We start from the raw sequence: 13436 nt of genomic DNA on the forward strand, positions 1-13436 counted from the left end.
TATTATTCATGGATCCCCATCAACCCTAGAAATAAAACTACTCACACATAGTAAAAACTAAACTAATCAAACTAATAAAATAAGTCATGATAAAAGGAATAAAATAAACAACTAAGATTAAGAGAAGAGAAATCGTTACCAAAATAAATCTGGAATTAAGAGTAGATTAAGAGCAAAGGTTTAGGAGAAATAAATCTAAGAAAATAATTAAGAGAGTAAGGAAAGAGTAAAAGAAAAAGAGAAGGAAAGAGATAGATCCTAAAACCGTATTACTGAGGAGTATTTATACTCCGTACAAATCCTAAACTAAAACAAACTAAAACGACGCTAATCGTCAACTAATAAATACACGCGCCCGATCGGGCGCGCCTTTTTGCTCATAATACTAATCTCGCGCCCGGCCGGGCGCGCCTCCGGGCGCCAGCCTCTTTGGCCGGGCGGCTCACTTGGGCCACTATTTTGACTACGATTGGGCCCCAATTCTTCGGGCCAATCTGGGTTTCCTCTTCCGGTCTTGAATACTTGGTCCAAATGCCCCGGTATCACCTATACGAGCCCTTAATCACCGGTTCGATGGCTCTAACCGGCCCTGGGCTATAAAATCTGGTCGTACTTCTCCAATATTCTTGATTGCTCTAAAATATCTCGGGAAAATACTCCAAAAGCATAAATCTCTGCAAAAGTCAACCAAATCTATGAAAACACTAGAAAACACCAATTAGTAATAAAAGTGGCTCTAAAGAGCCAAAAACACTACTAATTATGACCAAGGGACGGGGGTAAAATACTATATAAAATAGACACATCAAACTCCCCCAAGCCAAACCTTTGCTTGTCCCTAATCAAAGATCTCATCAATGAATCAATAAATATACTTCACCCCAAAAAGTAAAAATCAAGCACAAACGATCCAGGGTAAATCAAATAAACATGCTTCAAAGTCAACCAATCAAATCCATCTAATTACCAATCTTCCCTAACAATTGTCAAATAAAGCAAACCACAAGAGCATATAGAATTCAAGACTAGTGCTCATACACTCAACTCTCATTTTTGTGGCGAGTAAAAGATGTACTCGATCGCTCTCCATCCAACCCCTTTATGTGAACAATGCCCTCCCAACTCATACTCTCGTGTGTATAAAATAATGAACGATCACTCCTACTAGTCGACTCGAAATATGTCAAATCATATTTTTCATTGACAAATAACACTTTCACATTCATACAATTCTATGCACAAAGGTCGGAAGGTCTTTAAAACTTGTAATGTAAGGCTAGGGTAAAGGGTAAGAATCATTTGGGAACAAGTGAGAGAAAAGCTATGCTTAAGGGAGCAAATCCTAATAAAGCCCATGATCAAAATAAATAATGATCAACATCTCCTACATAACCAACTCTAATATCAACCAAATATACTCCAATCATAATAAATAAACCCAACTCTTACAATTTCACTCATAAGATATAATAATGAAGAAGTAGAGTGAATAAACAAACTTTATTTTCCAAACTTGAATATTTTTTTTCATTGAAGCTCTATTATTTTTCTTTTGATCAACCTCCAACTAAAACATTTGAACATTTTTTTTTCTTTTCTTTTGAAGTTCACTTATTTTTTACATTTTTTTTTTCTTGAACTTCTCTTTTTTTTCATAACATCATACTTTATTTTTTCAAGAAAATATAACTCTTAAAAACTCGTTAAAAATAAACATGAATAACAACAAAACAACTTCTCAAAAGCCCACCCAAGTTGTGCAAATAATAAGCACACTACAAACTCCCTCACCTCACTCACTAATAGCTCCCCCAAGCCAAACTTGAGACTAGTAACCAATGGGGCAAAATAGGCTTGTAATATGGCTAATAAACAACAAAAAGTCAAGGAAACAACATGGGTAGCAAGAAGGGAACAAATGTATCTACAATATCTGGAGGCTACCTAAAAGAACAAATGCCTTCGTCCTCCACAATGTGCATAATAATGAATCATATAAACATTACTTATAGTTGCAAATCAATACTCAAATTCAATGACATACCAGGAACTATGAAACTATCACACATTCCTTACCAAATCAACTAGTCAAGCACTATATTCACAAGTAGTTGGACAAAATTGACGCAAGCTAAGGTTTCAAGGCAATCAAACATCAAATCATGATCAACTAATCCACAATGATTGATAACACGTTTATATATTCATTTTATATGTTATATTTGCGGGTTTTTATCATGTTTTCTACATAATTTTAATCTTTTAGAGCTATTATTCTTTATATTTCGATATTGTTCTCCTTGGTTTGTTTTATTTTGATTTTTGTAGGAATTGGGCTAGATTTGCTAGAGGTTTGCTTTGATCGTGATTCGACTTGTTAAAGGGAGAAATTTACATACAATAATGGACATGGCAGCCACCTCCACGGCTTGCCTGTGGGCGTACAACTCTCTCCATGGCCATCCTGTGGCCAACTCGTTTTCATATGGCAAAGAGCAGCTACGGCAGCCTTCTCCACGGCCTGCCTGTGGTCGAACACAGCTCTCCACAGCCTACCCGTGGTGGCTCCTAATTGCTGCGTTTTAGGACCTTAATTATGTTAATTTAGAGTCCTAAGCCCACTAAAATTCCTAGGATATATATAGACTAATAACAAGATATAAAGGAGAGACTTTTATCATCACAATTATTCCAATTTATACGTTGGTTTTTCTTCTTGTTCTTCCAACTTTGTTCCATTGAAGATTAATTCAAGTTCTCCATTAATTCAAGTATTTCTTCTTCTCTTTCTTTCTTCTTATTATTATTATTGTCATTATGTTTTCTTTCGTTAATTATTTCGTTTATTTAATCAACATGTGTGAGTAGTTTTATAATTCAAGAGTTAGGTTGAACCCTAATATGGATTAATACGTTGTTTGATTCTCAATCCCATATTTATTTTAATTTATAATTCCTCTTTATTAGGGTTGGTTTTATCATCAATGATTAACTAGAAATAGTATTATTGAATGTGATTAGGTTTACAATGAAAGTTGATTCTTAATCGATTTTAGAACCCTAATTAAAAGTAAGAATCTTTATGCATGAAAATAGCTAATTATTCTTGCTAGAACTTTTGGGATGCTGTTCTTAATGTCTTTAATATGTATGACTCCATGAAAATAGGTATGATTGCATATTAGGGAAGCTATTAGTTGATCGAAAGAAACTCTTAGTATTTGTTGTAGGGAGCACCCGTCCTGTGGAATATCTTTGATTTGATTGTGGGAAAGGGATTATTTTGACGTATTGATCTATATTAGTGGGGATTCCTAATTCTAGGTGTTTTAGTTTATATTAATCTTCGTGTTAATTTATTTTCTTAATATTCCGTAGTTAGTAGTTAATACTCTTCATCTTTGAATTTGTTACTTGCTTAGTAATAACTTGAGTCTAGATAGTTTAGGTGAACCATAGTCTCTGTGGGATCGACCCTGACTTACCCTACTACATAATTAGGAGGTCTAGTTAGGTATTATTTTTGTTAGGTGTGCGACCGCCTATCAATGATTATCATCAAATACCAGGAATCAAAATAATTTTTCTCAAGTAAGGGGCACAGGGAAGCATAATTTACAATTCATTGGAACATATTTTTGAATTTTTTTATTTGTGAATTTTTTTGTATTTTTCATAAATAAGAAAGCTATAAAACTAACCTAGAAAGCAGGAAATCTAACCTAAGAAAACACACCAAAAATAAAAGAAAAGAGAAAAAGAAATATACCAAAACCAAAATCTCCCCCAAGCCAGAATCAGACAATGTCCTCATTGGCTCGGGAAACTAGCCCGACATAGCTAGTCCTGATCATCCTCATCCATTGAGCCGAAACCCGCACCTCCACTGCCACCTGCACCACCTGCACCAGAAGAGCTACCACCAAAATAATCAGCGTGAAAACTCCCCCCCCCCGCCGGTCCCCCGAAAGGAATATCCTAGCCGTACCCGAAGAAAGAAGAATAGTCAGTGTAAATACCACGGGCAGTGGGATCCCTATCGTATCCCTGGGGTGGAGGCTGAAACCAGTCAGGGTGAATAGCGTCGTCGGGAATGTTGCCCCGACGAGCGTAATCATCGTACATAGGGTAGAGAGCTCTACCCTGGTTCCGCTCTAGGTACCCTAACCTCTGGTCTAAGGAGCCTACCATCCTCCTAAGTTCAGTATGGGAATGCTCGATACGTCCTAAGGCCTGACCTATACTCTGAAGATCCCAAATTGGGTCAGAGTCAACATGAGGGACGGAGTGGGACATACGAGGTGGAGAGAAAGCCACCTCGGGCTGAGGCTGGGGTGGTGGTGGTGGTGGTGGTGGTGCCTGCCCCCTAGCGTTGGCAACCAAAACATCATAAGTGTAAGAAGGTTGCCCTGGGGGAAAGGCGGTCAAGTCAGGACTGGGTAGGGGAAAAATGGGCAAAGGTTGCTCGCTCCGAGTCCGAATACACCAAAATGGTGTCTGCTCGCTATCCGATCTAACCCACCCCAACTCCTCAAAATACCTAGCAGTCATATAGGTATCTGATCCACAGTTAGTCAGCTGGTGGGGTCTGTCCACTACAAAACCGGCCTTTTTCACTGCTATTCGAGTGATAAGGCCACCTAAACGGATAGGGGTCTTGGATGTGGTGCTGGCCGTGGCATGCCTACTCAAATGGTGAACTATAAACTTGCCTATGTTCAATTTCCCGTACCCGTACACATAGTGTCCTATGGCAGCTAGTTCGTTTGATTGAGCGTTATGGGACTCGGCCCTACCTAAAAACACAAACCCGCAAATCTTTGCCAGATTTTTGGGACAGGGTAGTGAATAGGTTTGGTACTAGCATGTTGGGGGTCGGGGGTAGGCAAACCAGTCAAAGCATTATATATGTCACCCATTTTATAGTCCGCATGCCACTGATGAGATAATTCAGAATTTAATTCAAAAATTTTACAAAATTCTACAAAAGTTAAACTAATATTTCTATTGTTTAACCTGAAAAATATATTTGGCCCATTCCTACTACTAACAACATGGAAAGTGGATAGGAATTCACAAGTAAGTTCTCGGAAAGTAGGATAGTGCATATCAACAAATTTTCTCATGCCAATGTCATTCAAAAATAGTTTTACAAAATCATACAAACCAAATGATTCTAGGGTAGGGTGGTGTAACCACCGAGAATTACCTCACGACCGATTAAGTGCTCTAGCCGTTCCTTTTGCTCTCGGCTCACAATCCGGATCGTCGGCCAGTACGGGAGTTGCAAGTCCGGGTCGTATTCCTCCCTCGAATTGGAGCTCCTTCCAAAAATGGACCTAGCCCTCTTTGAAGCCATGTTAGGAAATGGGTTTGAGAATTTATTGAATTAAATCTGAAAAAATTTTATATGGGAATGTAGAGGATGAAGATAGGATCACAAATATGTTAAGAGTTTGGAATTTGGGTGAGAATTGGAGGAGAAATCTTAGAGAGAAGGTAGAGAGAATTCTAGTTTTAGAGAGAGAAAGTAATGGAGGAAAGAAGAAATGGAGGAAGAAAGAAGAAAAGAAAGAAGAAGAAGGGGGCGGACGCCGCTCGCGCCCGGTCGGGCGGTCGGTCGCCTGGTCGGGCGATCTGATATTTAAATTTTGCTAAGCTCTCGCGCCCGGTCGGGCGCCTTTCGCCCGATCGGGCGATCTATCGGTCCGATTTTGTCCAACTCACGCGCCCGGTCAGGCGATCTAATGTTCAAATTTTTGCCTCTTCTCGCGCCTGGTCGGGCGAGAGTCACCCGATTGGGCGGATAATTAAGTCCGTATACGACGAGTTTCGCGCCCGGTCGGGCGAGCTTAGCCCGATCGGGCGAAAATACTTAATTTTTAGACCCTTGGTCTCGCGCCCGGTCGGGCTAGCTTCGCCCGGTCGGGCTCGAGACTAAATCGGCAAAATAATATTTTTCTTCTTTTCTCCAAAATTTGGCTAACTCTTTTCCTTCAAACCTGTACAAACACTCATAAAACTCGTTAAATTCCCTCATCTCTCCTCTCATAAGAAAAAGGAAAGAAAAACTAGTCTAAAAAGCATTAAAAATACGGGTTGCCTCCCGCAAAGCGCTGGTTTATCTAGGTCCCGCACGACCTTCTTACCAAGTACAATAACTAGGACCCTTGGCCTAACGCTTGGTCGGGTGGTTTTTCACCCGGTCTAGCGGTGTTTAGGCTGCGATGTGGCTTCCTGACATACCCTGTGGGACGCCAAATCACCTTATCCGGTGGATCCTCCTTGACTTGGAATGGTGGATCTACCATGCTATGCACTAAAGATCCTTCATTGATCGAGGATTGCTTCAAATTTTCCTTGCATGCAACACTTGCAACTCGATCTGGCGGAACACTTACCGTAGGCTCAAATCGCACAACTTGCTTGATCGGTTCCACCTTTTCAACCTCAAAACCAAGACCAACATTGTAGAGTGCTCTTTCTATTGCATCGACTTCCTTCTGCCATTTGTCTATCTCATCTGAAAAGGATGCAACACAAGATACCGCCTCCCAGGGATCTTTTTCAAGAGTTTGGGGCTTGTTAGAATAATTTTCAACCACATTTACACTGAAACATTTCTCCTCAGTCATGGAGCTTTTAGGGGCATTATTCAGATTAAAAACAACTTTATCATCCCATACTGATAATGTTAACTTACCACTTCTTACATCTATGACTGCTCCTGCAGTGTTAAGGAATGGTCTACCCAAAATAATTGGGGTTTGCATATCCTCAGCCATATCAAGAACAACAAAATCTACAGGTATATAAAATTTACCTACTCTAACGGGGACATCCTCTAAAACACCTAAGGGGTATTTGAAAGAACGATCGGTCATTTGTAGAGTTATATTGGTAGCTTTTAATTTACCCATATTCAACTTAGAACACACAGATAATGGTATGACGCTAACACTAGCACCCAAATCACATAATGCATTATCAATCAAGAGATTTCCAATATGACAAGGGATAGAAAAACTACCCGGATCTTTTAATTTAGGTGGAGACTTATTTTGAAGTACGACACTACATTCTGCAGTGAAAGCTACCGTCTCTACCTCACTAATAGACCTTTTTCTCGTCAATATTTCTTTCATAAATTTTGCATACGAGGGGATTTGTGTGATCAATTCAGTAAAGGGAACTATTACCTTCAAATCTTTTACCACCTCCAGGAACTTACCAAACTGCTTATCCAAGTTTGTCTTCAATTGACGATTGGGGAATGGAAGTTTGATAATTGGCTTTGGAGCATTATTACTCTTGTCTGGAGTAGCCACCTTCTCTGGAGTTGTATCCTGCAATGTAGAATTAGATATGTTAGTATTATCTTTTAGCCTTGCAGGGCTATCAACTACATTGTTTGGTTTAACGGAATTAAGATTAGCATTATTTAACAAAACAGGTTCATCAACTCCGGGCATAGAGGGCCCTTCGTAGTTTGAACCACTCCTTAGAGTAATTGCAAATACTTGATCCGTAGGCCTAGTCGGCTGTGCCGACAGAGCTCCCTGTTGGCGGGCTTGTAGGGTAGCGGAGAGTTGTGCAATATGATTATCTACAATTTTATTATGCGCTAGAATTTGATCAATTGTCGCATCTCTGCTCTCAATGTGCTTTTGCATATTAGCCAACATTGCTCTAATTTCCACCAGAGAAGGGTCAGAAGATGAGGAGGGTTGTTGTGGTTGGTTCTTCTGGCTAGCATTTGGATGATAATATTTCTGCTGCTGTTGCTGTGGCGCCTGTGGTTCCTGTGGTGGTGGGTTTTGAACATTAGTGCTCCGGTAGGAAAGGTACGGATGATTCCAATACCCAGGATTATAAGTGTTAGAGTATGGGTTATTATGCCTATAAGCTTGGAAGGCATTGACTTGCTCCACGGAACTCCTGCAATCTTGCTCCCAATGACCTACAATACCACAATTTTCACAGAAAGCCTCATTAGAATTATTATTAATCGCAGAAACATTAGCTACATTAGCAGTGCTCAGATTATCTAATTTTTGGCAAATAGAGGTTAGTTGAGCTTGCAAAAAGGATACAGAGTCTACACTATGCTTCCCCTTGTTCGCAAATCCCCTAGGATTCCCATATTGGGAATTGTGTATCGCCATGTCTTCAATAACCTGACCTGCATCTTCAACATCAAGATTCATAAATCTCCCACTAGCTGCAGAGTCTAAAATTGTTCGAGAAGAATTTCCAAGGCCATTATAAAAGGCTTGGATTAACTGCCATTGTGCTAAATTATGGTGGGGGCAATCTCTTTGTAAATCCTTGAACCTCTCCCAAGCCTCATATAAAGATTCATCGGCTTCTTGGGAAAAGTTCTGGATCGCACTCCGTAGTACTGTTGTTCTCTCTACAGGATAATACTTGTTATAGAAATTCAAAACAAGAGTTTCCCAGTCAGTTATACCAAGTGTAGTTCTATTTAAATCATTAAACCACAATTTAGCTTTTCCAGTTAAAGAGAAGGGAAAGAGAATCTCCCTGATTTGGTCTTGAGTGACCCCGGCTTGCCTGATGGTGTTGCAATATTGACAATAGTCGGCAATGTGAAGATTCGGGTCTTCACCCTTGGCTCCACTGAATTGCTTCCTCTCTATCATCGTTATAAATTGAGGTTTAATTTCAAATTGAACCCCATTAAGAGCCGGAGTAGGGGTGAGATGTGGAAAATCCATAAGCTTTGGTTATGAATAATCACTAAGCTTCTTTGGAGCCGTCATCTCTGATTCTGCGTCTGATGATACCTCTGAATCGCTAGAACCAGTAGGAGGATCTCGGTGATTATTGTTATTATCACCAGAATCCGCCAGGATTTGCTTGTAAAGATTTTTCTGTCGATGGAAGGAATGTTCGATCTCAGGATCGAATGGGATGTAACCTGATCTGGAACACCTGGGCATAAACAAAAACTAGAAGCAAATATGAGATTTGTCTCAGAGAACTAACGCTCTTTGAGATAAAAAGGGAAATAACCTAGACTACAAAATTAATCAGAAATAAAAATAAAACCGTCTCCCGGCAACGGCGCCAAATTTTGACAAGGTAAAGTCGTATCCCCTAATCAAAAGTAATTCCTAAATCCTCTAACTAATGTAGATAGGGAAGTAGGGTTGAATCAACATAGAAACGAGTCTTTCTATTCCTAATTAAATAAAGTAATCTAAATTATAAAGTAACCAATATGTAAGTTTGGATGTGAAACTAAACTACGGAGATTAAGAAAAGGGAGAAAACAATATATAAAAGGATCTAGGGCATAGGTTCACCAATAAATAATACTCCAGGGTAAAACATAGTAATCAATCATTGACATTGCATAAATAACATGATTAACAGGCTCTCGGAATTTATTAATCAACATAGATCTAACAGGCTCTCGCAATTTACTAGATCTAAGTTCTTATTGAAAATAGCCTTTAATATCAAATTAACATCTGCTCGATTCATCAATTTAATAAAGCTATACTTTTACAAGCCGCAATTGTAAAACGTTAAAACAACTCAATAAGAAATTATCACGCAATATCAATAATCAATAATAGTCAATCATCAATGCATCAATTAACCAAATTGTAAAGGGCCTTCGCTACGTATTACAATCACACAATTAATTTACTGGTATTAAATCTCATCTCTCGAATCTCGACTCAATGTTGTCAAACTCATGCATAAAAGATAGGCCTAATCTAGTCACAGAGCATTAAATCCATCAATAGGAAATTAATCTAGCATTGACAATCAATAACAATAAATTACCCCTTCATATTATTTATGGATCCCCATCAACCCTAGAAATAAAACTACTCACACATAGTAAAAACTAAACTAATCAAAGTAATAAAATAAGTCATGATGAAAGGAATAAAATAAACAACTAAGATTAAGAGAAGAGAAATCGTTACCAAAATAAATCTGGAATTAAGAGTAGATTAAGAGCAAAGGTTTAGGAGAAAGAAATCTAAGAGAACAATTAAGAGAGTAAGGAAAGAGTAAAAGAAAAAGAGAAGGAAAGAGATAGATCCTAAAATCGTATTACGGAGGAGTATTTATACTCCGTACAAATCCTAAACTAAAACAAACTAAAACGACGCTAATCGTCAACTAATAAATACACGCGCCCGATCGGGCGAGGCACCGCCCGATTGGGCGCGCCTTTTTGCTCATAATACTAATCTCGCGCCCGGTTGGGCGCGTCACCGGGCGCCACCCATAGCTTCTCCCGCCCGGCCGGGCGCGCCTCCGGGCGCCAGCCTCTTTGGCCGGGCGGCTCACTTGGGCCACTATTTGGACTACGATTGGGCCCCAATTCTTCGGGCCAATCTAGGTTTCCTCTTCCGGTCTTGAATACTTGGTCCAAATGCCCCGGTATCACCTATACCGAGCCCTTAATCACCAGTTCGATTGCTCTAACCGGCCCTGGGCTATAAAATCTGGTCGTGCTTCTCCAATGTTCGTGATTGCTCCAAAATATCTCGGGAAAATACTCCAAAAGCATAAATCCCTGCAAAAGTCAACCAAATCTACGAAAACACTAGTAAACACCAAGTAGTAATAAAAGTGGCTCTAAAGAGCCAAAAACACTACTAATTATGACCAAGGGACGGGGGTAAAATACTATATAAAATAGACATATCAACAACCTATCAAGCGAACATGAGAATTCGTATTTCAAGTCGTTTGCAAGGAGTAAAGATGAACTCGAAGATTCCTTAGCCATGAATTTGCATGTTTGTACAGAGGCTGATCGGAGATGTGATGTTTTACGGTGGGAGTTGGCTGAGTTGGAGGCTGAGATGTCTCAATTTAAGGATTTTGAAAAAAAAAAAGATCAGGGCATAAGAGGGTTAGGGTTGATAGTGACTGTGTTGGTGTTATAGAAATTGTTAGTGGTAGTGATGGTGAGGCGGAAGTTGGTTCTAAGTCAAAGGCGTCTAGGTCTGTGGCTGTTGTAGGAGAGACATCTGGTGTGGTGTAATATCGAGGGTAGGGTTGTTGACATGGAGATTTCCTCGGATGATGAGGATGTTCATTTTATTGCAGAGGTCCCTTGTCGAGTTGCTGAGGAGGTGCAAGGGGAAGGTGTTGATCAGGCTGCTTTGGTGGTTCATCAGGAACCACCAGTGGTTCATGAGGAAGTGCAGCCTGAAGTAGAAGAGAAACAGGAAGAAGATGAGGAGGAAGAAGAGGAAAGAGATGAGGATGAGGCGCAAGATGAGGAAGAAGAAGATGAGGAGGGTGAGCCTCAAGAGGAGCAGGTGCAGGGGGAAGTGTTTGAAGAAGAGGCAGGGGATGTTGATGAGGGACAAGAAGTGGATCCCGGGGAGTTTAATGTAGATTCCGAGGATGAATTTGGAGGTAACATATATCATTACTCTCTCGGGGATTCTGATGTAGATTCGGAGGCATCAAGTTCCCCTCGCCCTAGTAGTTCGGGTAGTAGTTTGTTTAAGCGGGTTTTTTTTTTTTTTTTTTTTTTTTGCAAGCTTGTGAAGTGTAGATTATAGTCTTTTGCATTACTTTGTAGTTGTTAGCAACTTTTTAGTATATTAGATGTAAATCTATATAGCTTTATTAGGTTGTAATTGGAAATTTGAAATTAATGAAATATGGTTAATATTCAGTTTATTGTTTTTAAAGTTTTGTTTTGTTCTGTTCCTTTTTTAAGAAAATAATATTTGTGTCTTTTGCAACATTGTGTGCTGTGATAGAATATTGAGATATGTTATTGGTTTTGTCATGGAATGCTGTTATTTTCTTCCAAAATTTTTGTTGTTTTGAACTTGTGTGGCTCATTGGGATCATTTTGTACTTAAAGCGAATTTATGTTGTAATTAGCTATATTGGAAACACTAATGTGAGTGTCGAGGGAATCGAAAATGAGGTCTAACTTAACTATTGAGGCGGAGTGGCATAAGCTTTAATAATCTTAGACTATTTGATCCCTCTTAACTCTTGGAGTAGAAATGTTGGTGGTGACACAATTCAAAGGTTGTCTAATGCTATACATACTTATAATGAAACTAAGTTATAAAGGCTTTGAAAAGTTAATATTTGTAGTATGTTCCTGTCCGACTTCTTATGCTGGATCTATGGAACTTATTGCTGGGTATAGAATGTCAGTCTATGAAAAAAAATGGTCTTTTCCTAAATTTTAGGTCTTTTGGTTGAGTTTCATGTCAATTTACAAAGTCTGAAACAAAAACTTCTACATTTACGCCTTTAGATGAGTGTGATTAGGTTGCATGAACTCTAAAGTCAAATATTTATGTTGGAGATGTTATTATAATTAATTTTATGTTTGACTCATGTTTAGAGTCTTTTTTTTGTTAGTTGAAATTCTGCATATAAATTGAGTTTTTCTGTATATTTTTTTTGGTGTTGTGGTTTTTTTTTTGGTAAGGATGGTTAAAAAGTGTGGGCGAAAGCCTCTGATTCAAGGTTTGTCATCTTCGATGATCGAGGGGAATGCTTGGGCAAAATGTATGTCAGCTAGCCGTGAAGGAGCATATTTTTATTTTGTATTTTCTGAGTGCTACCATTCAAATGGAATTATTGTATGAGTTGTTTGAACTATTGTATTTTAAATGTAGTTTGCTTATTTTCTAATCAATCATATTTTTATTTTGCATTGACACGTTGTTTTCGCGATGCAGAATATTCCCTTAGATTTTGCTAGAGAGCATTTTTGTAGACTTGGGAAAACGACTGATGTTGTGTTGTGGCTTTATGATACAAAGTTCAAAGCCAAATTGAAGATAAAGACTTACGATGGAAAAATGGTGCAATGTTTAATTAAGGATGGAGTTGATGCAGTGATTGATGAGTACGATGTTCAGGTTGATGAAGGTGCTGTAATTGAGCTTTTGAAGCGGAAACCTATTGTTTTATATATAAATTTACAATTAAGTACTGATTCCTGATGTATTAATATTTTAGGCAGAAGTGATGAACTTGTTTATATTTGATGATTTAATAAATTTTGGATTTTTTATGATTCTGGAATTTTTGTTTATATAGTTTGGTAAAGCTTAAGTCTTACATGAATTTGAGTTCTATTGTTTGTAGTTTTATTTGAGATTTTTTATATTAGCACGAGTTCAATGTTGGCAATAGATTCTGGCTTCTATACTATTAATCAAATATTTCTTTTGTCCAATTTTCACAACCTATATTGTTATATTTGTCTTTCTGTCCACAATTAGGAGTTATTTTGAGATCCAAAGAGAAAGAAATGTATAATTTAGACATGTAGAGAGAAAGAAATGTAAAAAGGAGGAAAAAGAGGTTGTGAGAAAAAGAAAGGGAAGGATGTAGTGATAATTTAGGAGAAAAAAAAGGTTTTGAGATAGAGAGAGAGAAGGTTGTAGTGATAA

General features: G+C 38.5%; 1 protein-coding gene across 1 annotated transcript; it reads left to right on the top strand.

Annotated features, from left to right (window-relative positions):
• Positions 1 to 11060: 11060 nt before the first annotated feature.
• LOC110710933 (glutamic acid-rich protein-like) lies at positions 11061 to 13095 on the top strand. The gene is made up of 3 exons (XM_021889268.1): positions 11061 to 11516; positions 12717 to 12914; positions 13081 to 13095. The coding sequence occupies exons 1-3, from the start codon at positions 11061 to 11063 to the stop codon at positions 13093 to 13095; spliced, it is 669 nt and encodes a 222-aa protein (XP_021744960.1).
• Positions 13096 to 13436: the final 341 nt, after the last annotated feature.

This window comes from Chenopodium quinoa, unplaced genomic scaffold (genome assembly GCF_001683475.1).
Source record: "Chenopodium quinoa cultivar QQ74 unplaced genomic scaffold, ASM168347v1, whole genome shotgun sequence".
Classification (NCBI taxonomy): Eukaryota; Viridiplantae; Streptophyta; class Magnoliopsida; order Caryophyllales; family Amaranthaceae; genus Chenopodium; species Chenopodium quinoa.